Raw genomic sequence first — 27,719 nt, 5'->3', positions numbered from 1 at the left:
ACGCGCGCCTCCAGCGCCCTCCGTCGCCCTGGGCGGGCGCGCGCCTGAGGCTGCTGCCGCTGCTGCGAGGCTCGTAGGGCGGCGGGCATCCCGGGCCGGGCTCCCTCCTCCTCCTCCTCCTCCGGGGCAGAGGGAGTCCCCAGCCCGGCCTTGCGGGTGGCGGAGTCGGCGGGGGAGCCGCTGCCAGCCAGGTGCCCTGGGTGGCGAGGACGGAGCCCCGACACCCCCCGGCTACCTCCTCCTCCTGCGCGCTGGGGCTCCGCTTTTGGAGAGGCCGGCCGGGAGGGGCCCCCAAAAGACCCCCCTGGATGTGTGCAATGCACGTGATCCCAGAGAGAGGGAACGCGAGCTTGGTTTGCTCGGCCTTGCAAGAGTTAAAAGGAACTGAGCTGCGTTCCTAGAGAGGACAGGAAATAAGGGGGGGGCGAGCAAAAGCCCCTCCCACCTCCCAAGGTTCCTCCTTGCAAGGGGATGACTTTTATTTCCTCTGCAAGAGCTGTCTAGGTAGCCCCTTCTGTCATCTGGTGAGTATTGGGGAGAAGTGGGGCGGGGTGTCCCAGGGCTGCAGGGGACGGATCCGTGGGGATTCTGCTCAGCTCCTGCAAGGGGATCCCCAAGCCAGGGCTAAGAGGTTCTGCCCCCCTTCTCTCTGCAAAGCCAGGGAGGCTGCAAGTAACAGGAGGTCTGCAAGAGCCAGAGTGGTGTAGTGGTTAAGAGCGGTAGTCTGCAGCTGCTGGGTGACCTTGGGCCAGTCACACTTCTCTGAAGGCTCTCAGCCCCACTCACCTCACAGAGTGTTTGTTGTGGGGGAGGAAGGGAAAGGAGAATGTTAGCCGCTTTGAGACTCCTTCGGGTAGTGATAAAGCGGGATATCAAATCCAAACTCCTCCTCCTCTTCTCCTTCTCCTTCCTCCACATTCAAGAGGCCACTTGCTCCTTTGGGGAGGGGTCACTGAGTCAGGAAGAAAAGGGCCTGCAAAGGAACCCTGATGCAATTGAGGAATCAGCCACGTTCCTTAGCCCAGGTGGCAGCCAAATGGAAACATCTGGAGGCAGAAATAAAAACTTGGCCTCTGTGCTAAACAAAGCCCTTCCATCTCACAGTGCGCAGTTAGACTCATGGAACTCCCTGCCACAGGAGGAAGAGATGGCTTGAGAAGAGGATGAGGCCCATTCAGGGAGGAGCAGAGGGCTAGCGATGGCTCCAGGCCCCCCAGTGGGAGGCAGCCATGCTTCTGAAGGGGGAGAGAGTTGCCCTCAGAACAAAGACAGAAGTCTGTCTTCAGAATATGGGAATATGGTGCTTGAACTCCGAGTCTGGGCTGTGATTCAGACTCATCCATGATGCCCAGGGAACATTTCTCTTCTCCTGACTGTGTATCAATCTGGTAGTAGAAGAATGCATTTGCTTTACAGGATTCTCTGGCACCTCTCAGTAGGGCAGGCAGAACTTGGCAGAAGACCTAGGGACTCCTTCCGATCTCCTGGGAACAGAGATGGATGAGCAAGACTCAGCTGGCCCTGAAGCAGGAAGAGGCCTTGCAACTCACCATGGGAGCAGCGGGGGATTCTGGGAAAACACTGTGAAGAAGGAACCGGGTGAGGAGGACACCCCTTGCTCAGAGGTGCAGAGCCAGCAGCTCAGGCAGTTCTGCTACCAGGAAGCCAAAGGACCCCGAGAGGTTTGCAGCCAATTCTACCATCTTTGCTATCAGTGGCTGAAGCCAGAAAGGCACACGAAAGCTCAGATGTTGGACCTGGTGATCTTGGAGCAGCTCCTGGCTGTCCTTCCTCTGGAGGTGGAGAGCTGGGTGAGGGAATGTGGAGCGGAGACCAGTTCCCAGGCGGTGGCCCTGGCCGAAGGTTTCCTCCTGAGTCAGGCAGAGGAGAGGAAGCAGGCAGAGCAGCAGGTGAGAGAGACTTTCCTCTGGATACTCCCAAGGGCATGTGTTAGCAAACTAAGGCCCGGGGGCCAGATCTGGCCCAATCGCCTTTCCAATCCGGCCCATGGATGGTCCGGGAATCAGAGTGTTTTTATATGAGTAGAATGTGTCCTTTTATTTAAAATGCATCTCTGGGTTATTTGTGGGACATAGGAATTCGTTCATTTCCCCCCCAAAAATATAGTCTAGCCCCCGACAAGTTTGGAGGGACAGTGGAGCAGTCCCCTGCTGAAAAGGTTTGCTGATCCCTGCACAAAGGGCTCAAAAAATGAGGGAGAGTATCCCCCAATGCTCTACTAATTTGCCCATCCTTTTTTCGAAAGCATCCGAGGAATGATATCGGACAGCCCTAAAGTGTTTGTGTCCTAAGCCATTCCATTTCTAATCTACTTTTTTGAATCCGTGTTGCTCTCTCAGGGGAAGGATCTGTTAGCAGAAATGGGTCTGGATTCCTCTGAGGCAGAGAAGACTCCGTTGGACGCCAGAGAGAGGCCTCTGGGTAAGGAGGAAGGAGTTTTTTCTTTGTTTGGTCACATTTTGTGGATTTTGAAGCTAATCTGTGAATTCTTCTCATTTTTGGGGGGAGGTCACAGGGGACCAAGAGCCCAGGGTTTGTGTATTTTTGCACTCTAGTATGTGAAATGGGTACAAATGTCCACATTTAGGTGGCAACTCCTACTTGTTTGAAGGCGCACCTGTAGTTTTCCTTCGGAGTGAAGCATGCGCTCTTGGCTTCCCACTTACCTTCTTCTCTCGCAGGAGACGGAACGAGGCCAGCAAGACCTGCTTGTCCATCTTTTCTTGGTGGCGGAGGGGAAGCTGCCCCTGTGGACCCAGAGCAGGTAGGAGGAAGGGGCCATGTGGGGAGAGAGGATGTCATGGACTGGTGGACACAGAGGAATGGTGGGAGGAACCGCCAAGGAACGAAGGCTCAGGGCCAGGGGAGGGGTTTGGGGATAATGATGAGAAAAGGAAGGAGACTGGGAGGAGAAGGTGTCTGAAACTGAAGAGGCAACAGGGCCTAGTGACCCGGGGGAGTCTGTGGCAGAGAGCAGTCCAGACACAGAGGAAGAAGTGGAAGCAGGGGATGGGAGGGGAGAGGCAGAGAGGGCTCTGGTTGTTGTAGAGGCATGGGAGTCTCCCTACCCTCCTGTGACAAGCTCTCTTCCCTGCTTGTCTCCCACAACTCGGAGAGCCAAGAGCAGGAGGAGCAGTCTCAGATTGCAAGGGAAGAGCCCAGGAGAGGAGGGGAGTTTGGCAGTTGGGGGAAGGCAGGGACCTTCAGCCCCTGAAACACCTTCATGGAGGCAAGACCTACAAGAAGTGTTCCTGTGCTCATTAGGCTTCTTCTAATAAAGGGTTAACTTCACCTACAGTGGGTAAGGCAGCGGGATGGGGCAGCCAGAGTTGCTCGGGGTGCAAACGATGAAACACCATTCAGTGAGGTTTATGTGCGCTGAGAACAAGGAAGTGCCACCTCACCTTCTGAAGGTCACTATTTATTTATTTTTAACTATTGAGGTTTTATTTCTAGATTGAAGGCTAAAATAGACTGTCAGAAGGCACGGGTGGTTGCTCACGAGTAACCAGGCAGGACTCCGACCTGTCTTTTACAGGTTTTATTTAGGTGCAAAACTATTTACAGTGCAGAGCCCCAAAGCTCATGTCTGCCTCAATCGCTGGCAGAATCCAGGAGTGCCTGTTTCCTGGTCCTCCCCCAGCATATAAGCCTCGTTACGCCCAGCCTTTTCCTTCCCTCTTTGCGCTTTAGACTTCTGCGCAGGGTGGGTGACGGAAGGGGCGTGCTTTCCTCCTGGCCGACTTGGCCAGGAGCGGGGCTGAGGCTCCCTCCAGCATCCTCTGGTCTTTCCCCTCTTCCCCACTGGAGGTGGGGCTTTCCTCATCACCGGAGGAGGATCTGCTTCGCAAGATTATCGGAGGCTCCCTGTAACACAACTGCCCCTCTGTTTCCTGCCCCTGTTCCGATGGCAGTTCCCTGACATAGACTTCTGGCCAGGCTTCACGTCCTCATTCACACAATGGGGCTTCCCCCCCTCTCCTCACATGCCCCCATGTGACCTTGAAGTTGGCTTGGGGGCACCTGGAGGTCTCTCTCTCCCCCCACCCCCCAGAACCAAAAACAGGGAGAGGAGAGAAGGGATCCTTCCATGTGACAAACAGGAAAACCATGATCTGGAGAAGACCAGGTTCTTTATGTTCATCATTAAAATAAACAATAAAAGGATTCCATTAATAATAAATTTAATAATAATAAATTTTATTTATATCCCGCGCTCCCCAGCTGAAGCCGGGCTCAGGGCGGCTAACAACAATAAAATAGTGCAACATTCTAAAAACATTTCATTATAAAAATTAATTAAAATCAAATTGATGGCAACCATAAGCTTAAGTTCTGTAAAGATTGCCAAAGGAGGGAGTCAGGCTGCGCCCTGACCAGAGGCCTGGTGGAACAGCTCTGTCTTGCAGGCCCTGCGGAAAGATGTCAAACCCCGCAGAGCCCTAGTCTCTTGTGACAGAGCGTTCCACCAGATCAGGGCCATGGCTGAAAAAGCCCTGGCTCTAGTTGAGGCCAGCCTAACCTCTCTGTGGCCTGGGACCTTCAGGATGTTTTTGTTTGAAGACCGTAAGTTCCTCTGTGGGGCATACCAGGAGAGGCGGTCCCGTAGGTACGAGGGTCCTAGGCCGTATAGGGCTTTAAAGGTTAAAACCAGCACCTTAAATCTGATCCTGTACTCCACCGGGAGCCAGTGCAGCTGGTATAGCACCGGGTCAATGTGATCTCGCAGCGAGGACCCCATAAGGAGTCTCACTGCGGCATTCTGCACCTGCTGGAGTTTCTGGGTCAGTCTCAAGGGCAGCCCCACGTAGAGTGAGTTACAATAATCCAGTCTGGAGGTGACCATCGTGTGGATCACAGTGGCTAGGTCAGGGCGAGAGAGATAAGGAGCCAACTGCTTAGCTTGGCGGAGATGAAAAAATGCCACCTTTGTTATAGCTGCAATCTGCGCCTCCATGGAAAGGGAGGTGTCGAAGATTACACCCAAACTCTTAACGGACGGTGCTGGCACTAATTGCACCCCCGCAAGAGATGGGAGTTGCCCCCTCAATCCCATATCGTCCCGTCCCAGCCAGAGGACCTCTGTCTTTGAAGGATTCAACTTCAACCGGCTCCCACGTAACCATCCAGCCACAGCTTCCAAACATCTGGTCAGTGTGTCTGGGGCCGAGTCAAGATGGCCATCCATCAACAGATAAAGTTGGGTGTCATCAGCATACTGATGGCAGCCCAGCCCAAAACTCCGGACAAGCTGGGCGAGGGGGCGCATAAAGATGTTAAAAAGCATCGGGGAGAGAATCGCACCCTGAGGCACTCCACACACCAAGGAGTGGCGCAATGACAATTCCCCCCCAAGCGCCACCCTCTGTTGTTGTTTTTTAAATAATATTTATTAAAGTTTCAAACAATACAAAAAATACAGAATACCAAAAGAAAAAGAATAAAGTTTTTTTTAAAAAAAAAATATAACCAAAAAAAGTAAAAAAAAATAAAAAGAAACATACCAAATAAACAGTTAAAAAGACATTAATTTTCCATAACCTATCCTCCCTATACTTATTTCCCCGGACCTCCTCATACCTCCCTTTTTCGTATTCCAGTTCAGTTTGTTAGTTCAGCAAATCCTTACCATTAAAATTACCCAGTTACAAATCTTTTTTCATATCTCTTAAAGTATTACAGCTAAAAACCTCTTAGTTTCTATCCAACATCCTTCTAAAATTCCTTAATTTTATAATATTTCTGTAGATAGTCTTTAAATTTCTTCCAGTCTTCTTTCACCAACTCTTCTCTCTGGTCTCGGATTCTGCCAGTCATTTCCGCCAGTTCCATGTAGTCAATCACCTTCACCTGCCATTCTTCCAGAGTGGGTAGATCTTGTGTCTTCCAATACTTTGCGATGAGTATTCTTGCTGCTGTTGTAGCATACATAAAAAAGGTTCTATCCTTCTTTGGCACCACTTGGCCGACAATGCCCAGAAGAAAGGCCTCTGGTTTCTTCAGAAAGGTATATTTAAATACCTTTTTCAGTTCATTATATATCATTTCCCAGAAAGCCTTGATCTTTGGGCACGTCCACCAAAGGTGAAAGAATGTACCTTCAGTTTCTTTACATTTCCAACATTTGTTATCAGGCAAATGATAGATTTTTGCAAGCTTGACTGGGGTCATGTACCACCTGTATATCATTTTCATAATATTCTCTCTTAAGGCGTTACATGCCGTAAACTTCATACCTGTGGTCCATAACTGTTCCCAGTCAGCAAACATAATATTATGTCCAACATCTTGTGCCCATTTAATCATAGCAGATCCAAGCGCCACCCTCTGTCCCCGACCAGAGAGAAACGAGTTCAGCCATTGAAGGACTGTGCCCTGGATCCCCAAGTCGGCAAGGCGGTGGTCCAGGAGTTTGTGATCAACCATGTTGAAGGCTGCTGACAGGTCTAGAAGAATCAGCAGCCCCGACCCGCCTCGATCCAGCTGCCTGCGGAGATCATCTGTTAGGGCGACCAGAGCCGTCTCAGTCCCATGACCAGCGTGGAAGCTGGACTGGAATGGATCCAGAGCCGATGTTTCATCCAGAAACCTGCCAAGCTGTTCAGCAACCGCTCTCTCAATCACCTAACCCAGGAATGGAAGATATTAAGACATTAAAATATGCACCCATAATCAAAATGTGCAGCAAAACAAACCCATTAAAACAGAACAGCAATTAAGAGGCAGAAAACAACAGAGTAAAGTGTAACAGATCACCTTTATTAGGTCTAAGAGGACAGCCTTTTTCTTTTTCTCTTAGGGTCCAGTGTGCTTTGAAGATGTAGCTGTCTATATCACAGATGAGGAGTGGGCGTTGCTGGATCCTGACCAGAGAGCTCTGCATCAGGAGGTCATGGAGGAGATTCGTGGGATCTTGGACTCTCTCGGTAAGGCTCCCTATTGGATCATCTTATCTGCTTTGTAATTCAATCTCTCTAGGTGACAAACCTCTGATATTTCGATGGGACTCAACAACACCACCCACAGCACCTGGGATGTTAACACTCCCACAGCAAACCTTGGATGGATGGCTAATGATGGTTGCCCCTGTGAATATTCTTCCTTCTATTCTGCCTTTGTGAAACATGGACAGGCTCCTCTGAACTGCCCAGGTCTTCTTAAATGTAGGCTTCAGATTGGTTTGGGAAGTAGAAGTGGGTTCTGTCAGGGTTTTTGTTTCTGTTCTTGCTTCTTTCTGTCTTTGGTTGACCAAAGGTAGGATTGGCAATGGAGTTGGCAAAGTTTCCGTGATTGGGCCTAATAAAATCCATCCCAGAAAGCAGCCAGGCTTTTTGAATCTCAGGCAGTGAACCTGTAGGAAGACCTCCCATCTTCTCAGTCATGGCAGCTAAAAGTAAAGGAAAATGACTCCTGGACTGTTAAGTCCAGTCAAAGGCGACTATGGGGTGCGGCGCTCATCTCACTTTCAGGCCGAGGGAACTGGCGTTTGTCCACAGACAGCTTTCCGGGTCATGTGGTCAGCAGGACAAAACCACTTCTGGTGCAACAGAACACCATGATGGAAGCTTTGGACCACCCCCCCCCCATTCAGATGTCAAGGACACAAATATTAGAAGACTGAAGGCAGCCCTGTATCAGGAAGTTTTTTATTCTTGATGTTTTACTATGCTTTTATATATGCTCTAAGCTGCCCAGAGTGACTGGGGAAAGCCAGCCAGATGGGTGGGGTGTAAATAATAACGTTACTATTACTATTACTATTATTATATAATTCCCTTCAGTTCTTTCTTTGTCACAAGCATTAATTGGCATTACTCCGTTAGTTGGGGCTGCATTTATTCCTGAGGCTCTAATCTGTTTGTCTCTCAGTTGCAGGTGGTGATGAATTGGAAATGAAGAGTGAGGGAGACCACAACGAAATCCACATAGTGGATGAGCCATATCCATATTCAGAGTGCGGAGAGAGCTTCAGTCAGAGCTCCCATTCCACTTTCCATCAAATTAATCCCATCTGGAATAATACCTATCAGTGCTTGGAATGTGGAAAGAGCTTCAGTCGAAAGGACAGTTTCACTTTCCATCAAAGAAATCATACTGGGGAAAAACCATATCGGTGCTTGGAATGTGGAAAGAGCTTCAGTCGAAAGGACCTTTTCACTAGACATCAGAGAATTCATACAGGGGAGACACCATATCATTGCTTGGAATGTGGAAAGAGCTTCAGTCAAAAAGGCCAGCTCACTGTCCATCAAAGAATTCATACAGGGGAGAAACCCTACCAGTGCTTGGAATGTGGAAAGAAATTTACTCAGAGCACCCATCTCACAATCCATCAGAGAATTCATACAGGGGAGAAACCCTATCAGTGCTTGGAATGTGGAAAGAGCTTCATTGAAAGACGCCAGCTGAATGACCATCAGAGAATTCATTCGGGGGAGAAACCATATCAATGCTTGGAATGTGGAAAGAGCTTCATTGAAAAACCCCAGCTCACTGACCATCAGAGAATTCATACAGGGGAGAAACCCCATCTGTGCTTGGAATGTGGAAAGAGCTTCGTTAGCAAAAGCAAGTTTACTGTCCATCAGAGAATTCATACAGGGGAAAAACCATATCAATGCTTAGAATGTGGAAAGAGCTTTGTTCAACGACATCACCTCATGGGCCATCAAAGAATTCATACAGGAGAGAAACCCTATCAATGCCAAGAGTGTGACAAGAGCTTCAGTCGGAAGGACAGTTTCACTTTCCATCTGCAAATTCATACAGGGGAGAAACCATATCAGTGTTTGGAATGTGGAAAGAGCTTCACTCGCAGCAGCCAACTCAATCCCCATCACAGAATTCATAGTGGGGAGAAACCCTATCAGTGCTCAGAATGTGGAAAGAGCTTCAGAACCAAAAGCCAGGTCACTGTCCATCAAAGAATTCACAGAGGCCAGGAATCCTTTGAGTGCCAAGAGTGTGGCAAGATCTTCAGAAGAAAGGACATTTTCACTTCCCATCTGCAAATTCATAGAGGGGAGATACCTTATCAGTGGACAGAGCTTCAATCCGAGTGCATGTCTCACTTTCCATCATATAATTCATACAGGGGAGAAACCATATCAGTGCTTGGAATGTGGAAAGAACTTCAGAACCAAAATCCAGCTCACCGTCTATCAAACAATTAATACAAGGGGAGAAACCATATCAGTGGAAAGAGCTTCAATCAGAGTACATCTCCCGCTTTCCATCAAAGAATTCATTCAGGAGAAAAGCCCTATCAGTGCTTCAAATGTGGAAAGAACTTCACTCAGAGGGCCCATCTCACTTCCCATTGGATAATTCATACAGGGGAGAAACCGTATCAGTGCTTGGAATATGGAAAGAGATTCACTGAGAAGGCCAAACTCAAGATCCATCAAAAATTCACAGCTGGGGGAAATGATTTCAGTGCTTGGAATGTGGAAAGAGCTTCAGTCACAGGGCCTGTCTTGCTTCCCATCAAAGAATTCACATTGGAGGCAAACTGTAGTAGTGGCTGTATACAGATTTAATTTTAGGAGACTTTAAATAATATGAGGGTGAAGTTTGCAGCCAGGTTCTTTGCCACATCTTGTGCCCAATAGGAGTTCCTACTACGTACCCAGAGCTATGACTTGCAAGTTCTTGGGCAAGGTGTTTAATACCTTCTTCACAGTGTCCTTTCTCTTGGCAGATCAAGATGAGCAGGTGACAGCAAAGGTTGCAAGGTTTTTAGCTGGGGCAACTAAATAAGAGCCACCATTTGACTATTGACTCAAAACCCTGAAATGTATTTTATATAACTGACTTTTTATTTTTATTCTTTGTATATCGTATATGTTATTTTATTGCTATGGCTGGTGGCTAATGCAAATTAGGATTTATTCATTCCTTTAATAGCTTCTTCACATCATGCCTGCGGAGAGGGATAAGAGTGATTGGGCGACACTGGTGCACTTGCTGTCCATGCTGAGCTTTCATAGGAAGGAATTTGTGTAAAAATTATGATAGCGAATTGAAGATTAAATATTATAGATTTTGATTTTGTTCGAAGTGTCCAAGTATTAATTGCATTTAACATTTTAGATAGAATGTATTAGGCGTGATTTTTGTATGCCTGCATTTTGTAATCCTCATGCCACCCTCCTGCTCTGTGTAAAGCTGTGATGTGTATATTGCCGACAGCTTCCATCCTTATCTGACCCCAGAAGGGCAGATGATGTTTTGTGAAAGATTGAGTTGAGCTAGAATCAATATGAGACTTCGCGTCTCTCCTCTGAGGTCTTTCACATGCTTTGGGAAAAGAGAACTAAAATAGGGGATCAGAATGTCAAGAGCCCCACTGAGGTCCTGGTTGTAAAGAGAACGGTGCAACATTTTGTTGTTGTTGTTGTTGTTGTTTAGTCGTGCCTGACTCTTCATGACCCCATAGACCAGAGCATGCCAGGCACTCCTGTCTTCCACTGCCTCCCACAGTTTGGTCAAACTCATGCTGGTAGCTTCGAGAACACTGTCCAACCATCTCGTCCTCTGTCGTCCCCTTCTCCTTGCGCCCTCCATCTTCCCCAACATCAGGGTCTTTTCCAGGGAGTCTTCTCTTCTCATGAGGAGGCCAAAGTCTTGGAGCCTCAGCTTCAGGATTTGTCCTTCCAGTGAGCACTCAGGGCTGATTTCCTTCAGAATGGAGAGGTCTGATCTTCTTGCAGTCCATGGGACTCTCAAGAGTCTCCTCCAGCACCAGAATTCAAAAGCATCCATTCTTAGGCGATCGTACTCCTTTCCCAATTTTGAACCAATCAGTTGTTCCATATCCAGTTCTAACTGTAGCTTCTTGTCTCACATAGAGATTTCTCAGGAGACAGGTGAGGTGATCAGGCACTCCCATTTCTTTAAGAACTTGCCATAGTTTGCTGTGGTCGACCCAGTCTAAGGCTTTTGCATAGTCAATGAAGCAGAAGTAGATGCCTTTCTGGAACTCTCTAGCTTTCTCCGTAATCCAGCACATGTTTGCAATTTGGTCTCTGGTTCCTCTGCCTCTTCTAAATCCAGCTTGCACTTCTGGGAGTTCTCGGTCCACATACTGCTTAAGCCTGCCTTGTAGAATTTTAAGCATAACCTTGCTAGTGTGTGAAATGAGTGCAATTGTGCGGTAGTTGGAGCAGTCTTTGGCACTGCCCTTCTTTGGGATTGGGATGTAGACTGATCTTCTCCAATCCTCTGGCCACTGCTGAGTTTTCCAAACTTGCTGGCATATTGAGTGTAGCACCTTAACAGCATCATCTTTTAAAATTTTAAATAGTTCAGCTGGAATACCATCACTTCCACTGGCCTTGTTATTAGCAGTGCTTTCTAAGGCCCATTTGACTTCATTCTCCAGGATGTCTGGCTCAAGGTCAGCAACCACACTACCTGGGGTGTACAAGCCATCCATATCTTTCTGGTATAATTCCTCTGTGTATTCTTGCCACCTCTTCTTGATGTCTTCTGCTTCTGTTAGGTCCTTTCCATTTTTGTCCTTTGTTATGGTAATCCTTGTATGAAATGTTCCTTTCATATCTCCAATTTTCTTGAACAGATCTCTGGTTCTTCCCATTCTATTGTTTTCCTCTATTTCTTTGCATTGCTCATTTAAGAAGGCCTTCTTGTCTCTCCTTGCTATTTTTTTGAAATCTGCATTCAATTTCCTGTATCTTTCACTATCTCCCTGCTTGCCTACTCTCCCCCGCTATTTGTAAGGCCTCATTGGACAGCCACTTTGCTTTCTTGCATTTCCTTTTCATTGGGATGGTTTTAGTTGCTGCCTCCTGTATAATGTTACGAGCCTCCATCCATAGTTCTTCAGGCATTCTGTCCAGCAAATCTAAATCCTTAAACCTGTTCCTCACTTCCACTGTGTATTCATAAGGGATTTGATTTAGATTGAATCTTACCGGCCCAGTGGTTTTTCCTACTTTCTTCAGTTTAAGCTTGAATTTTGCTATAAGAAGCTGGTGATCTGAGCCACAGTCAGCTCCAGGTCTTGTTTTTGCTGACTGTATAGAGCTTCTCCACCTTTGGCTGCAGAGAATATAATCAATCTGATTTTGATGCTGCCCATCTGGTGATGTCCATGTGTAGAGTCGTCTCTTCTGTTGTTGGAAAAGAGTGTTTGTGATGACCAGCTTGTTCTCTTGACAGAACTCTATTAGCCTTTGCCCTGCTTCGTTTTGAACTCCAAGGCCAAACTTGCCAGTTGTTCCTTTTATCTCTTGACTCCCTACTTTAGCATTCCAATCCCCTATAATGAGAAGAACATCCTTCTTTGGTGTCATTTCTAGAAGGTATTGTAAGTCTTCATAGAATTGGTCAATTTCGGTTTCTTCAGCACCAGTGGTTGGTGCATAAACTGTTAGGATATTTCCGTTCCACCTTAAAAGGGAGCAGGCTTTGTGAGTCACAGAGTCTGCGTATTTCCTGTTCACAGGAAGTTTATGTTTTCTATTGCTTTCGTTTCTCTCTGTGTGTCAGAGACACTGAAGCTGGCAGTCATGTTTTTCTTTGTTCTGACCAACGCTGAATAAACTTGTAAATAATACTCTTCTGCGTGCATCTTTCGCTGTGCATTATCTGCTGATAGAGCGTGCACCAGTTCTGGAATGTGGCAGGCTATTTCTGGAGCTCGTGTCGCTAATTGCTGATACTGTGTGTCTACGGGAGATTGATGGACGTCCGGAGATGACTTGTGGGGCCATGATGGACTTTGTCTCCGTGGCAGTATCCCAACAACAGGTTTCGGGCCCAGATTCACGGCACTTACAGGAGAGTAAGACTGCGACAGACTGCTGTGAGGTATGTGGAAAACTTGCCATGGCAAAGTCTCTTTGAACTCCGGCAGACTATTTGGTCTGGAAGTTGAGCCAAGCAGAACTCAAGATTTATGAGTAGCCGAGATAAGGAGCCTCTGAAGTGAATAAGGCTCACGGCTCAAGTGAAGAGCTGGAATGGAGTTTTTCCAAGCTTCTGAAGCTGCTGACTGCCTAAAGTTAAATCGGCACAATTATGAGACCTGGGCAAAATGGTGTGAAAGTTTGTTGCGACAGTTTGTAGTGTGGTATACTGTGTGTGAAGCCCCTCCAGTTCCTCTGACAGATAGATGGAGGGCCCAAGATTCAAAGGCCATAGACATAATAGTCTTGTCCGTCTTTCTGGAGGAAATTAAAACGCTAGCTGGCAACACGACTGCACGTAAGATGTGGAATGCTTTGAAGATAGCCCATCTGCCAGTCATCCCAGCCCAGAGTTTGACTGCATCAGAGGTCCTGGCTGTTTCCCAGAATGCGGGTGAATGCAGGGATGCCGAGGGCACCGGTTGCAAGCTGCAAGGGGAGCTGAATGTGATGTCATCCCAGGCAGCATTCCAGCCTCCAGGGGGAGCCAAGGAGTCGGCAGCTGAGAGCTCTGTTTCTCGTGAGAACCAAGGTCATCACCTTTGCAGAGGCCGGAAGGCCAGAGGTAAACAGTGACCGATGCCTGCAGATGGCCCGAAGCGGGGGGGGGGGTGTGAAGAGCCCACGCCAGTGGAAAACAAGGCTTTGTTTGCTGTCACAGTTTCACCAAAGGCTAAAGGCAAGTCTGATGGCCAGGAGCAGGGGGGCAAGCAGCAAAAGCCCACGCCAGTGGAAAACAAGGTTTTGTTAGCTGGCACAGCTTCACCAAAGGCTAAAGGCAAGTTTGATGGCCAGGAGCAGGGGGGCAAGCAGCAAAAGCCCACGCCGGTGGAAAACAAGGTTTTGCTTGCTGCAAAAGCTGCTCCAAAGGCCAAGGCCAGATTTATTGTAGATTCTGGATGCACCCGCCATTTGGCAAAAGACCAGCATCTCTTTATCTCCTTCAAACCTCAAGATGGTGAGATCCACCTGGCTGACGGAAAGACGTTGCGAATCGCAGGAGAAGGGACTGTGAGACTGGCAAGTCTGCACACAACCATCAAAGATGTACTTTATGTTCCAGGTGCTGCAGACAATTTGCTCAGTGTCCCACAGCTGACTGGGCGTGGCTTTGAGATTTCCTTCAAGAGGAGCGTCTGTGTCATCAGGAAAGGCAAAGAGGACATTTTGCATGCAAAGTTTATAGATGGATTGTTCTGTATAACTTATGATGACAATGGTGCTGTTGCTGTGTCTAATGTTGATTCTTGTTGTGTTGCACAAACTAACAAAATTCTTCATGCAGGATGCATTCATGAAGCACACAGAAGATTTTGTCACATGTCTTGGCAGGCGCTGGCCAAGATGCCAGGATTGGTTCAGGGTTTGAACATCAAACCCTGTAAGTTTCACATGAAATGTGTATCTTGTGCAGAGAACAAGGTGAAGGTTGCTCCAAAAGGCAAGGAGTATAGCAGGCAGGCTTCCAAACCCTACCAGCTAGTCCACGCAGACCTGGTTGGTCCACTTGCGCCCTCTTTGGGTGGAGCAAGGTACTTCATGGTTCTAATTGATTCTTTTTCCAGGTACATTCATGTGTTTATGCTCGAGCAGAAATCACAAGCGTTTCCTAAGTTCAAGGCATTCTGTGCTTCGTTGGAGAATGTTCACAGTAAGCGTATCGGCTGTCTCTTTACTGATCGGGGCGGGGAATTCACTTCTCAGCAGTTTGAAGCTTTCCTGACTGAGAAGGGAATCCAGCATGACTTGTCAACGCCTAGATCGCCATGGATGAATGGACTTGCAGAGCGAGCAAATCAAACGTTGCTTCAAGGCCTAAAAACCTTGTTGCATGATGCCAATCTCCCTGATAAGTATTGGGGGGAGGCTCTGTCGACTTTTGTTTACACTTTTAACAGGAGACTGTCATCACCTATTGGTTGTACTCCCTATGAGAAGATGTTTGGTAAGCAACCTTGCGTCAAGCACATGAGAATCTTTGGTTCTGACATGTGGGTACACGCCCCACAGAGCAACAAGCTTGGGAAGCGTGGGGCACATGGTTTGTTCATGGAGTACGAAAAAGGTGCATACAGGGTATGGATGACTGACTCTAAGTCCATTAAGTTCACAAAGAGTGTTGAGTACAATCCTAAGTGGGGGGGAAATGTGGGAATTTTCCAGAGTTACCCAGAGGAGGATGAAGGTGATGTGAAGAAAGCAGATAATGTTGAGGAAGCTGAGGAAGCTGATGATGATGATCAGAGTTCGGATTCCAGTTCAGTGGGTGGCGCTGCTGCTGATGTCAGCGACAGTGATGACACAGCAGACTACAAGAGCGCAAAGGCCTCAGTCAGACCATCTGATGCGTCTGACAATGAACTGGAAGAACTACTGTTCACCATTGGTCACTTTTCTCCTAAGAAGGAGGAGATGAGTCCAGAAGACTTGCGTCTAGTACGCAGATCTGAAAGAGCGACCAAAGGCAGACCTCCAAAGAGATTTGCTGATGAGTTTGCTAAGACAGCAACTGCTGTTCTTAGTAGCTCAGAGAAGGTGTGGGAACCTTCAAGCTTCAAAGAGGTTCAGGAGTTAACCTCTAAAGATGCTGAGCCTTGGCTTAATGCCATGAAGGCTGAAGTTGATTCCTTGAATAGGAACCAAACTTGGGAGTTGGTACCGGTAGTCCCAGGAATGAGACTGGTTGGCAGCAAATGGGTCTTCAAGGCCAAGGCAGACCAGAATGGCAAGGTAGTCAGACACAAAGCCAGATTGGTTGCCAGAGGTTTTTCACAGGTACCAGGACAGGATTACCACGAGACCTACTCTCCCACCGTCAAGTATGAGAGCATTCGGCTGATGCTCAAGATTGCTGCAGAGGAGAAACTGCATGTTTCCCATCATGACATTAATACGGCTTTTTTGTACGGGATTTTGGGGGAGGAACTGTATATGCTTCCACCTGATGGAATGCAGATACAGAAGGGAATGGTCTGTAAACTGCGGAAATCCTTATATGGTCTCAAGCAGAGTGCCAGATGTTGGAACACAAAACTCACTGAGACGTTGCTTTCTCTAGATTTTCACCAGGGCAAAGCTGATCCATGTGTGTTTGTCAAGGAGGGGGGCAAAACAAACTGTATTGTTTATGTTTTGTTGATGATCTGATGTTTTGGAAGAATCAGGCTTTGTACCAAAGCACCCTAGCTCAGCTGAAGGAGCACTTTGACATGAAGGATCTTGGTGAGGTATCCAACTATCTTTCTCTGCAGGTGGAGAGGGACCAAGCAGGTAATTTTCTGGTACACCAAACACAGAAAATTGCTGATGTATTAACCAGGTTGAATTTGGTTGATGCAAACCCAGCAGACACACCGATGGTGACAGGTTACCAGGTAGATAGTACTGCTGAAGCGTTTTCTGACACTACGCTGTACAGATGCATTCTAGGCAAGTTGAATTTCATTGCTAGATGCTCAAGACCTGACATAGCTGTAAGCACTAACCTGCTTAGCAGACATGCTAACAATCGTACTGTTCAAGATTGGAAAGCTCTGAAGCGCATAGCCCGCTATTTGAAAGGGACTTTGCACTACAGGCTGAGGTTCACCAGTCAGAAGACTGAAGGTCTTGAAATCTTTGCAGATGCAAGTTTTGGAAGTGACACCATGGATGGTACAAGCACTTCTGAAGTATGCTACATGTACAACCACTGTCTGTTTGACTGGCTGTGCAGGAAGCAGACGACAGTGAGCCTAAGTTCCTGTGAAGCAGAACTCAATGCTCTGTCATTTTCACTCATGGATTGTGAATGGTTGATGCAACTGTTTAAGGACATCAAAGTTTCTGTGAAATGTCCTATACAAGTGTATCAAGACAATAGATCTTGTTTGGCTTTGCTGAACTCAGAGAGTTGCAAGCAAAGAACCAAGTACTTGCAGATTAAGCTACATTGTGCAAGAGAGTGTATTCAGAAAGGACTCATTCAGGTGTCCTACATGGCAGGAAATGAAATTCCTGCTGATCTGTTGTCTAAGGTTGTTAACAGAGAACGACTTAAGGTTTATGTACAGAGGTTGCAATTGGGTTGAACCACAGGTACTACAGGTTACACGGAAAGGGGGAGGATGTTAGGATATTTCCGTTCCACCTTAAAAGGGAGCAGGCTTTGTGAGTCACAGATTCTGCGTATTTCCTGTTCACAGGAAGTTTATGTTTTCTATTGCTATCATTTCTCTCTGTGTGTCAGAGACACTGAAGCTGGCAGTCATGTTTTTCTTTGTTCTGACCAACGCTGAATAAACCTGTAAATAATACTCTCCTGCGTGCATCTTTCGCTGTGCATTATCTGCTGATAGAGCGTACACCAGTTCTGGAATGTGGCAGGCTATTTCTGGAGCTCGTGTCGCTAATTGCTGATACTGCGTGTCTACGGGAGATCAATGGACGTCTGGAGACGACTTGTGGGGCCATGATGGACTTTGTCTCCCTGGCAGTATCCCAACATAAACTTGGATTACTGTGATGTTAAAAGCTCTGCCTTGGATTCGTATCGAGATCATTCTATCATTTTTGAGATTGCATCCCAGTACAGCCTTCGCCACTCTTTTGTTGACTATGAGGGCCACTCCATTTCTTTTACGGGATTCTTGCCCACAGTAGTAGATATGAACTGAATTTGCCCATTCCCGTCCATTTTAGTTCCCTGATGCCCAGGATGTCAATATTTATTCTTGCCATCTCATTTTTGACCACATCCAGCTTACCAAGGTTCTTGGTTCTTACATTCCAGGTTCCTATGCAATATTTTTCTTTACAGCACTGGACTTTCCTTTCGCTTCCAGGCATATCCACAACTGAACGTCCTTTCGGCTTTGGCCCAGCCGCTTCATCAGCTCTGAATCTACTTGTACTTGTCCTCCGCTCTTCCTCAGTAGCATGTTGGATGCCTTCCGACCTGAGGGGCTCATCTTCCAGCGTCATAACTTTTATATGCCTGTTGTCTTTGTCCATGGAGTTTTCTTGGCAGGGATACTAGAGTGGCTTGCCGGTTCCTCCTTCAGGTGGATCACGTTTGGCCAAAACTCTCCACTGTGACCTGCCCACCTTGGGTCGCCCTGCACGGCATAGCTCTTAGCTTCTCTGAGTTATTCAAGCCCCTTCGCCACGGCAAGGCAGTGATCTATGAAGGGGCAACATATGAGACCCAAATGACCTGGGCACTCTGGGACACCCCAAGGTAATTTCAGAGGAGTCGATATCCACATTGAGCCACGCATCCCATGACCTGTGATGTTTCTTGATGCAAGTGGAAGAGTGTTGTGGCATTTTATGAGTCTTTGTGTGCTGTGTATATAAGGTTTCTTCTAATATGCCTCCTGGCAGCCTTTTCAAACCAGCCCTTCTGCTGAACAACTGGATAGCAAGGCTGTCCTATTGCAATAGTTTGAATAAACTGGGTCCCTGCAGGACTCTGAGTTTGGTCTCATTCCCTTGGTCCTGTGTTTATATTTCAGGTGTTCCTTCACCTGGGTAACAAACTCCTGGCGTAGAAGTAATTTTTTACCACACAAGCAATTCAGATACTTTATTTATTATTTCTATAGCTATTAAATTTGGGCAGTGCCCTTGATCTGAGGATGCCAGGGTGGTTCACATCATGAGTAGAGAGGTTCACAGAGCTTCCTCTTCCAGCGCCTCCAAGCTGCAAATTGGTGGGGCTCCTTGTTTTCTCCTGCTCTGGAGGGTGGGATCCGAACCAACAGCTTCAAGATAACAGGAATGGAGATTCTGATTAAAATTCAGAAAGATCTCTTTGACAGTAAGAACAGTTCAACAGTGGAAGAGACTCCACCAGAAGGTGGTGGCCTCTTCTTCCTAGGAGGTTTTTAAGCGGAAGTCAGGTGGCCAGCTCTCATTGAGTTGAGATTCCTGCACTGCAGGGGGTTGGACTAGATGTCCTTTGAGGTGCCCATCTTATATTTGGGCATCTGCCGCTTCCTGCCCAAGTGCAGAACTTTACGTATGTCCCTGTTGAAATTCCTTTTGTTAGCTTGTGCCCAGGTCTCCAATCTGTTAAGCTCATGTTGAATCCTGATTCTTTCTTCTGTAACATTAGCTACCCCTCCCAGTTTGGTGTCATTGCAACTCTGATGAGCGTCCCCTCACGGATTGTCAAGCAAAGACACCAGCCAGGAATACAGGAGCAAAACAGCAGCCTGTAGGCCTGATCTTTATTTAAAATATGTTGCAACAGGACTTCCACCCACTGCATGGAAGAAGCAGGAAGAAGCCCCAAACAAAGGGATGCTTGTTCTTTAATCCCTTTTCCCTTTTCCTATAAACACCTTGGGTGAAGCATCATTCATACATCTTAGATACATCATGCATATGTCACAAACAGGGAGGTGTTTTCTTGGCAGAAACCAGTTCATCCCTCCCTTGCCCTCCACCTCGCACCCATCAAGTGATGCAAAGGAAATATCTACAAGTTCCTGGGTTTCCCTGCCAGGTAATCACACTTCTTTGTCCTGACCAGGACCTACTCCATTCCTGGATGGTCTGCTATTGTCCATGGGACGACTACCTGTCTGGCAGGTGATTATCTCTTGTTCAAGAGGCTGCTGAGTACAAGATCTCAGGTTTCCAGGATTATGGCTGTCTTGTTACCCAAATTCCCCCTTGGGGAGCCATTTGTTCCCTGAGTAAAATGAAGTTGGAATGGTGTCGATCTGACATAGGGCTGATTTTATATGAAGGTTTTGCTGCATAAGGGAAGGTGAGTACTATGTAAGGTAAAAAGGTAAAGGACCCCTGGACGTTTAAGTCCAGTCAAAGGCGACTATGGGGTTGCAGCGCTCATCCCTCTTTCAGGCCAAGTGAGCTGGCGTTTGTCCACAGACAGCTGTTGTAAGAAAAAAACTGCTCCTTTCCCCTTATGGGGTACCCAAGAGCCCACATAAAGTCCTTTTGTAGGTTCCCTATCGGTAAGAGAAAATAACAGAGGCCAGCCAGAGAATATTGAGAAGCAAAGCAGCTAGTAAGCCTCATCTTTATTAACTGTGGCAACAGGGTGCTCACTGCCACACGCAGGAGGGACCCCAAAAATGGTGCGCAAGCCCTTATATAGGCATTTGAAATTGCCCAGCCTGGAGCCCACGACCCCCCCCCCCAATATATCATACATACATCACAGAAGAGGCCGACTACAGCAAAAATCCTGTCTGCTAGGGTACCTCAAAAATGACCACGGATTGCATCACTTGGGCCGTCTGGCGATTCTTTTGTGATGGTAAATACTTAATTCCTGTGTCCAGGTCACAGGCTCACTCTATTCAGACACAGATACCCCTCAAGACAGGATTTGTGAGCACAGAGACAAGGGGGAGGTTTTCTCATTTCCTTTGTTCTTTCAGAGAAACATTTGAAGTCAGTTGGGGAGAGACAAAATGGTTTCAGGACTTTTCCCGTACTGATACTGTGGTGGTTTATAGGTGTATGTATGTGTCTGCCTGGTACATTTATGAACATTTATTTTATATCTTAGACCTTATAATTCTCATAACGCAGCTTTCCAGGTCATGTGGCCAGCAGGACTAAACCGCTTCTGGTGCAACGGGACACCATGACGGAAGCCAGAGCGCATGGAACTGTTGACCTTCCCGTCACAGTGGTACCTATTTATCTACTCGCTTTCAAACTGCTAGGTTGGTGGGTTTTTATGAGGATATTTGCAAAAAAATAAATAAATAAATTGTTTAAATAATTTTTATTGATTTTACACAATAAATCTCACATTTAACACATTTAAATTTTGAACTCAAACAAGATTCTTCCCAATCTCCCCTCCTCCCCTCCATGGTCCTTTGTGTATCTAAGAAACTGCATATTATAGTTCATCCGCACTATAGTCCTCCAAAATGTCCAAAGTCTTTGTAACATTGCAGGAGTTACTGAGACCTGCCAAAGAGCTCGAGTGATTACTGTGTTCTTTTAAGTACAGTCTGTATTTGTCCCATTCCCCACTGAAGTTTTCATCCTCCTGGTTTCTGATTTTCCCTTTCAGCCTCGCCATCTCTACATATTCTAGTAGTTTCATCTGCCAGTCTGCTTTTGCCGGCATCTCCTCCTCTTTCCATCGCTGGGCAAACAGCATCCTTGCAGCTGTAGTTGCTTACATGAGTAGTCTTCTCAATTCCTTTGGTATGTCTGCACCTAAAATTCCTGAGAGAAAGGCTTGTGGTCTTTTGACAAACGTTATTTTAAATTTTTTTTAAAAAAATTCATTATATATCCTTTCCCATAAGTCTTTATCTTTTTATAATTCCACCACATGTGGTAAAAGGTGCTCTTCTTTTTCTTAAATTTCCAATTCAAAACTGAATGGTGGTTTGTGGGGTGGTCTGGGGGTGCAGCGTCCTGTTTCACTGGAAACAACTTTCCCCAAACAACCATTATAAAAATTCCAGTAACAGTACACATGGCTACTAACAGTTGCCCTTTGGCTGTCCATAAGAAGTTTATACCTTGTAGTTTATACAATGCAAATACCTTTGGATTTATACCATAAAGTTGGCTAACTGAAAGGACAAGCAAATTGTTCAGGGCTGAAGCAGCTTCCTTATGAGGAAAATTTGCCACATGCAAAAGGTATTCTCGGGTGGAATTCAGTCACAGCTAGGGAAGCCTCAGTCAGATCTGTAACAGCAGCCAAGAGCGGAAAGATGCTACTTTTAAGGACGGTCCCCAAGAGAACCTAGTGACATAGAGAAATTACAAAATGGAATACAGATGCCCTTTTCCTCCTCTGCATTTCGGATTTGATGTTTTCATGCGTTGCTATATCGTTGCAACATTTTGAAGAGGGGGTCCCAGGGGGCTGGGAGGGGGGCAGAAAGAGCAGGTGGAGTGGGGAGACATGCTTCATAGACATTGGATACAAAAGTATGTATTCCATTTCGGGGGGGGGGCATCTGTATAGTAGCATCATTTGCTTTGTGTCTGTATTTCAGCCATAAATATCCTATGTTCTTCTCTGTTAGTGAAGTCGCCTTTGAAGCAACACAGGAGCAGCCAAGGGGGTTTTCCTAGGAAGCCTTTTATTCCCCTCTGGTGACATTGTTATAAGTTTGTGGGTGCCCAACCCCCGTAAAATACCTCAATTTCATAAATGTTGGAATTGGATTTAGACTTGGGTTGCCAACACCGGGTGCCAGACCCGTGTGGATGAAACGGTGTGTTTGATGCTCCTCATCCTCTGGAATCAGCGTGTCTTCACAGCTCCTTCAACCAGGCAAGGAAGGACGCCTGGATCCAGAATTGGCCCCCACGGTCACTGAGGGCCTCATGGTTAAAACTGTGTTTAGGGAAGACAATCTTACTCGGCTACGAGGGACGCCAGAGAAGAAGGGTTGTCATGTGTCCTCTTTTCCCAGGACACGTCCTCTTTTTCAGGGGTAAAATTTCTGTCCAGGTGGATTTTTTGGTCAAAATGTCTCTGGCCAGACGTTCTGGAGGAGAAATAACTGGGGGTGGAAGACTTGCGTTCCTCTTCTCTTCTCCTGCCCCCCCTCAGCAAAACATCTCACAGCTTCTCTAGCCTACATATAGTAGGAGTATTGAAAGTGAGAGTCATCATCGCATCCTCGTTTTTGCTCCTCAAAATCTGCCCACCCTCCCAGAGAAGGGCAACCAAGGAGATGAAGACTCCGTGCTCTTCCTTCTGTGACGGCAGGTTGCTCTTGCTCCTTGGTCGCCTTCCAAAATGAAGAGCAAAATCCTAAAGTTGGAAGGGACCCCAAGGTCCATCTAGGCCAGGGGAGGCAACCTAAGGACCAGGGGCCGGATGTGGCCCAATCGCTTTCTCAATCCGGCCCCCGGGAATCAGCGTGTTTTTACATGAGTAGAATGTGTCCTGTTACTTAAAATGCATCTCTGGGTTATTTGTGGGGCATAGGAATTTGTTCATTCCCCCCCAAAAAAACAAATATAGTCCGGCCCCCACAAGGTCTGAGGGACGGTGGACCGGCCCCCAGCTGGAAATGCTTGCTGACCCCGGATCTAGGGCTGTTTTTAAATGTCCCAACGCTGCCTGGCACTGGTCCCTCCAAATGCTCTTGTCTGGCTGGTCTTTCTTCACCCAGTCATGTCAAGGAGCAGCATGGGGGCTAAAAGGAGGAATAAATGGAGGACAATATCCCACTCCCCCCAGAAAAGCTCTTCTTTCTCTTTCTGTGGAGGGTCTAGGCCCCTCTTGAAGGACCTTTACCTTGCTCCAATCAGGATAAATATTTCCACCCCTTGGGACGGGACCGAAATAGTTTACTTGCCTCATAGCAAACTGGCATTTTGAAGCTTTGACCATTAGGCCTGCACATCATCAGCTTTTACAGTGGTACCTCGGGTTAAGTACTTAATTCGCTCTGGAGGTCCGTTCATAACCTGAAACTGTTCTGGGGCCTCCTGAAACTGTTCATGTGCCACCGGAACATGATTTCTGTTCTCATCCTGAAGCAAAGTTCTTAACCCGAGGTACTATTTCTGGGTTAGCGGAGTCTGTAACCTGAAGCGTCTGTAACCCGAGGCACCACTGTACATACTTTACATTTGCTGAGGCAAAATCTCCACCCCCAACATTGCTTGTGGCAGTTCTGCCCTCGCCTTAATCTCCTCCATTTTGAAAGGAAACATCTCTTTTTCATGGGCCATCTTGGCCTCCCTGTCTCTTTCTTCTTGGGCTCATATCTCTCTCTCTCTCTCTCTCTCTCTCTCTCTCTCTCTCTCTCTCTCTCTCTCTCTCTTTCTGCCTGTATCTCTGCTAGATGAAGGGCAGCTGCTATTCTGGCCTCTTCTCTTTCTTTCTCTGCTTCAACCTTAGACAATTCCAATCTTAGCCTCATCATCTCTAATTCAATATATTAGGATTCTCCTCAGACGCAGCAGCTGGGTCATCCTGAGTCTCTTTGGCTTGGCGCTTGCTGGTCATTTTCTGACAGGAATTTTTTCTCTTTTTAATCAAAGAACTTCACTCCTCTATTAAACTGGTTGTTCTGCGTCTCTGGGTACGTTTCTGTGTGGGTTTTTACTTCGTATCACGGCTCTTTCCCCCCCGGCACCCTTGGGCCTGCCCTTCAGGGTTGTCGTTTTGAGACCCCACTTCCTCCCTGGGTTTCCAATTATTAATTTTTCTGGAAGGGACTGAGTATTACTGCTCCCCCTAAGTCTCCTTTGATTTCATCTCCCAAGGTAGAGACTTCAGTTGCTGTTTTCAGCCTAAATGAGCAGGAACCTCTTGAAAACATTGCTCTAAACTGATGAGCTGTTTGAGCTCATCTAACTTTCCTCCCATCTGTCCAGAGCTTTGTCAATTCGGCTACCCAGTTGGGCCTAAGTCTCTCCTGGTTTCCTTTTAATTTCACGAAAGGCTTTTTGGCTTTGTTCTGCAGTCAGTCCAAAGCGCACTTTCACTCTCTCCTTAAATGTGAGGGAATCAGAGGTTTCATCCTCTCTGAGATCTGAGTATATTTCTGTGGGCGTAAGTGCAGCATCCAGTTTTCCTCATGAATGTTTAAGTCTGCCAGTCGGCTCAAAACTTAATAGGATCTGTGTGGGTTTTAACTTCATATCCTACCTCTGCCCCCAATTAATATGCAAAGATGCAAGGGCTCTTTTCCCCCCGGCAGCCTTGGGCCCGTTCTCTCTCTTAAATAGAGTGCACCCACCTCACAGAACACAATTTCCACAAACGCCCTCCAACTACGTCGGATTATCTTGTGGAGGACTTGCGTGAGGTAAAACATACTAACTGGGAGTCTCAGGCAGGATTTCTTCAAATAAACATTAACGATTTTATTTAACAAGGAAGTTTATGACATGAGTGGATAAAACTTAGGATATTTCAGTTTACAATGTTATTTCCCTTCAAGGTTTTATCAGTTGTTTCACACTTAAGACTTTGGTTCTTAACAAGGTGGCACTTTCTGCCAGTTACCCTACTCCCAAGGTACTCCAAGCCAAAGACCCAAGGGATCTCTGGTTTGGGAGTCTTCTCTTTCTAGAAGGATCTCTCCCCTCCTGACTGGGATGAGAACTCAGCAGCCGGTCTCTTTCCAGTTCCTCCTTCTCCTGGCTCAGCCTCCCAGTTCATTCCTGGCCTGATTTACTCTCCCAGGACACCACACACTGTCCTTCCCACTAAGCTCAGAGACTCCTTTCTCTAGCTGGTGATCTTTTCCTCAGAGTGGATGTTTCCACCCAGAACCAGCTCCTCTCACTCCCCATCTTCCCCACCTCCCTCCAAAGCTCCTAGCCATGGGGTCAAATGGGCCCAGGTCTCCCCACTCCAGGGCTCTTAGTCCGTCCGCTAAACCACAGTTAGGGCGGGTGTAGGATATTCTCCTAGGTGCCCCAACCTGCCACTTCCCCTGAGCTTCTTGCAGCCTGATGCCAACAAACAGGCGTGTGTGTCCTGCTTGTTGGCAAGTAAAGCAACACCCCTCCCTGGTTGGGATGGAGGGTCTCGCCTCTGGAATGGTGGAAATGACCATCCAGCCATGTGGTTGGTCAGGGGCCCAGGCCCCTCCTGAATCTTCTTCTGAGGGTCTCAGGATGGGTGATGAATTTCAGGGAATTGGATTGGCAGGCAGTGCCCCTCTGCATTTGTCCCTGCCCTGCCCCTCAGTGCAATGAGTTCTGGGCAGACCTGCAGAATTCTCCAGTTCTAGGATTCCACGACACCCCAGATCACTCTCTGTATCTGGGAAAGGACTGCACCAGAGCTGTACAGTCACTGAGGGGGGGAGAGGAGACAAGAAGAGCAAGCTTTCTCTTGGCTAAAAACCAAACACCCCAGAAGGAGCAGGAAAGGCCCAGAGGGGGAGAGGCTCTGCAAGGACATCTCCCTGGCGGGCCTTTTCCTCGCCAGGCTCTCCGGGCACCAAATAGGCTTTCATTTTGATGCCAAGGACTCCCTGAAAGGACTTAGACCAGTCATGACGTGAAGGAGGCATTGAAGGAATAAATCATAATTTGGGTCAGCCACCGGCCATAGCAATAAAAAAACAACGATATAACAAAGAAAAAATCAAAAGTCAGTTATATAAAATACTTTTAAGGGTTCTGAGTCAAGAGTCAAATGGTGGATCTTATTCTAATTGCCCCAGCTAAAAACCTGTGAAGAAGGTATTAAACACCTTGCCCAAGAACTTGCAAGTCGTAGCTCTGGGTATGTAGTAGGAATTCCTACTGGGCACAAGATGTGGCAAAGAACCCGGCTGCAAACCTCACCCTCATATTATTTAAAGTCTCCTAAAATTAAATCTGTATACAGCCACTACTACAGTTTGCCTCCAATGTGAATTCTTTGATGGGAAGCAAGACAGGCCCTGTGACTGAAGCTCTTTCCACATTCCAAGCACTGAAATCATTTCCCCCCACTGGGAACTCTTTCATGGATCGTGGGTTTGGACTTCTCAATGAACCTCTTTCCACATTTCAAGCACTAATAGGGTTTCTCCCCTGATGAATTCTGTGATGGGAAGTGAGATGGTCCTTTCAACTGAAGTTCTCTCCACACTCATGGCACTCATAAGGTTTCTGAAATTGTTTCCCCTCACTCTGAATTCTTTGATGGATCGTGAGTTTGGCCTTCTCAATGAATCCTTCTCATTGATCCCGGATAGGGTTTCGCCCCGTATGAATTCTTTGATGGACAGGAAGCTGGTGGCTGTCACTGAAGCTCTTTCCACATTCCTAGCACTGATAAGGTTTCTCCCCTGTATGAATTCTGTGATGGGAAGTGAAACTGTCCTTTCGACTGAAGTTCTTTCCACATTCCAAGCACTGACGGGGTTTCTTCTCAATGGGATTTCTTTGATTTGAAGTGGAATGGGAGTTCTGACTGAAGCTCTCTCTGTGCTCTGAATATGACTTCCCCACTGTTTGACTTTTGCGTGGTCTCCCTCATTCTCCTTCTCCAATTCATCATCACCTGCAACTAAGTGACAAACAGATTAGACCTCAGGAAGCAATGGAGCCCCAAATTATGGAGCAGTGCTAATTAATGCTTGTGACAGGGAAAGAACTGAAGGGAGTTAGATGTGAGGTCTTCCTCCAGGGTTCACTGCCTGAGATTCAAAAAGCCTGCTTATTTTCTGGGACGGATTTGTTTGGCCCAATCATGAGATCTGTGCCATCTCCAATGTCACTCGTCTCTTTAGTCAGCCAAGGACAGATAGAAGAACAGAAATAGAACATCTGACAGAAGCCACTTCAACTTCCTGAATCACTTTGAAGATACGTTTAAGAAGGCCTGGGCAGTTTAGAGGACTCTGGAAAAAATATGGGGGGGGGTCTTATCTGCCCTGGAGGATCTTCCCCCCTGCTCAGCACCTTGCACCTCTGGTGGCCTTGCCCCTATGAGGGGATGGGGGCTGCTGATGGATGGAGTCTGAGGGGGAAGGAGAGCGGTCAGCGCTCCTCCTCCTCCTCCTGTGCATCTGGCCAGAGCCATGGCTGCTTTCCTGAGGCCCTTCCTCTGCTTCTGCCCCCGTGAAGGGGCCCTGATGGGAGGCTGTAGGGGCTGCAGACAGACCAGCCCTTCAAGAGCAAAAGGGGGCCATTTTGGAGGGGGGTAGGCATAATATTAAGCCTTACTGAGAGCGTCCGAGATCCCCCAATTCTCCTCCATGACTTCCTTATGGAGGGCTCTCTGGTCAGGATCCAGCAATGCCCAGTCCACATCTGTGAAATGGACAGCTACATCTTCAAAGCACACTGGACCCTAAAAGA

At 47.2% G+C, this 27,719-nt stretch overlaps 2 protein-coding genes and 1 long non-coding RNA gene across 3 annotated transcripts in view; 2 read left to right on the top strand and 1 right to left on the bottom strand.

The window, feature by feature from the left end:
- LOC308484151 (uncharacterized protein) overlaps positions 1-18,420 on the top strand; it is a 28,776-nt gene extending 10,356 nt beyond the window's left edge. Inside the window, exon 9 of the mRNA XM_081018802.1 lies at positions 18,187-18,420. The gene's annotated coding sequence lies outside the window, so the exon portion shown is untranslated. The remainder of the gene's footprint in view (positions 1-18,186) is intronic.
- Positions 411-10,080, top strand: LOC308484205 (uncharacterized protein). Its single transcript, XM_081018945.1, has 6 exons — positions 411-524; positions 1,440-1,910; positions 2,361-2,442; positions 2,703-2,785; positions 6,821-6,947; positions 7,891-10,080. Exons 2-6 carry the CDS (start codon positions 1,497-1,499, stop codon positions 9,192-9,194), a joined length of 2,010 nt encoding a protein of 669 aa, XP_080875071.1. The 5' UTR covers positions 411-524; positions 1,440-1,496; the 3' UTR covers positions 9,195-10,080.
- An 811-nt stretch (positions 18,421-19,231) lies between the features above and the next one.
- Positions 19,232-26,584, bottom strand: LOC308484629. The gene is made up of 2 exons (XR_013990057.1): positions 24,922-26,584; positions 19,232-21,146 (listed from the first exon to the last, which is right to left on the bottom strand). It is a non-coding gene; the product is annotated as an uncharacterized lncRNA (long non-coding RNA).
- Between the last annotated feature and the right edge of the window lie 1,135 nt (positions 26,585-27,719).

The sequence above is a fragment of the Podarcis pityusensis genome (genome assembly GCF_964106645.2).
Source record: "Podarcis pityusensis genome assembly, chromosome: 8".
NCBI classification, from domain to species: domain Eukaryota; kingdom Metazoa; phylum Chordata; class Lepidosauria; order Squamata; family Lacertidae; genus Podarcis; species Podarcis pityusensis.
This window is presented reverse-complemented; position numbering and strand designations above follow the sequence as displayed.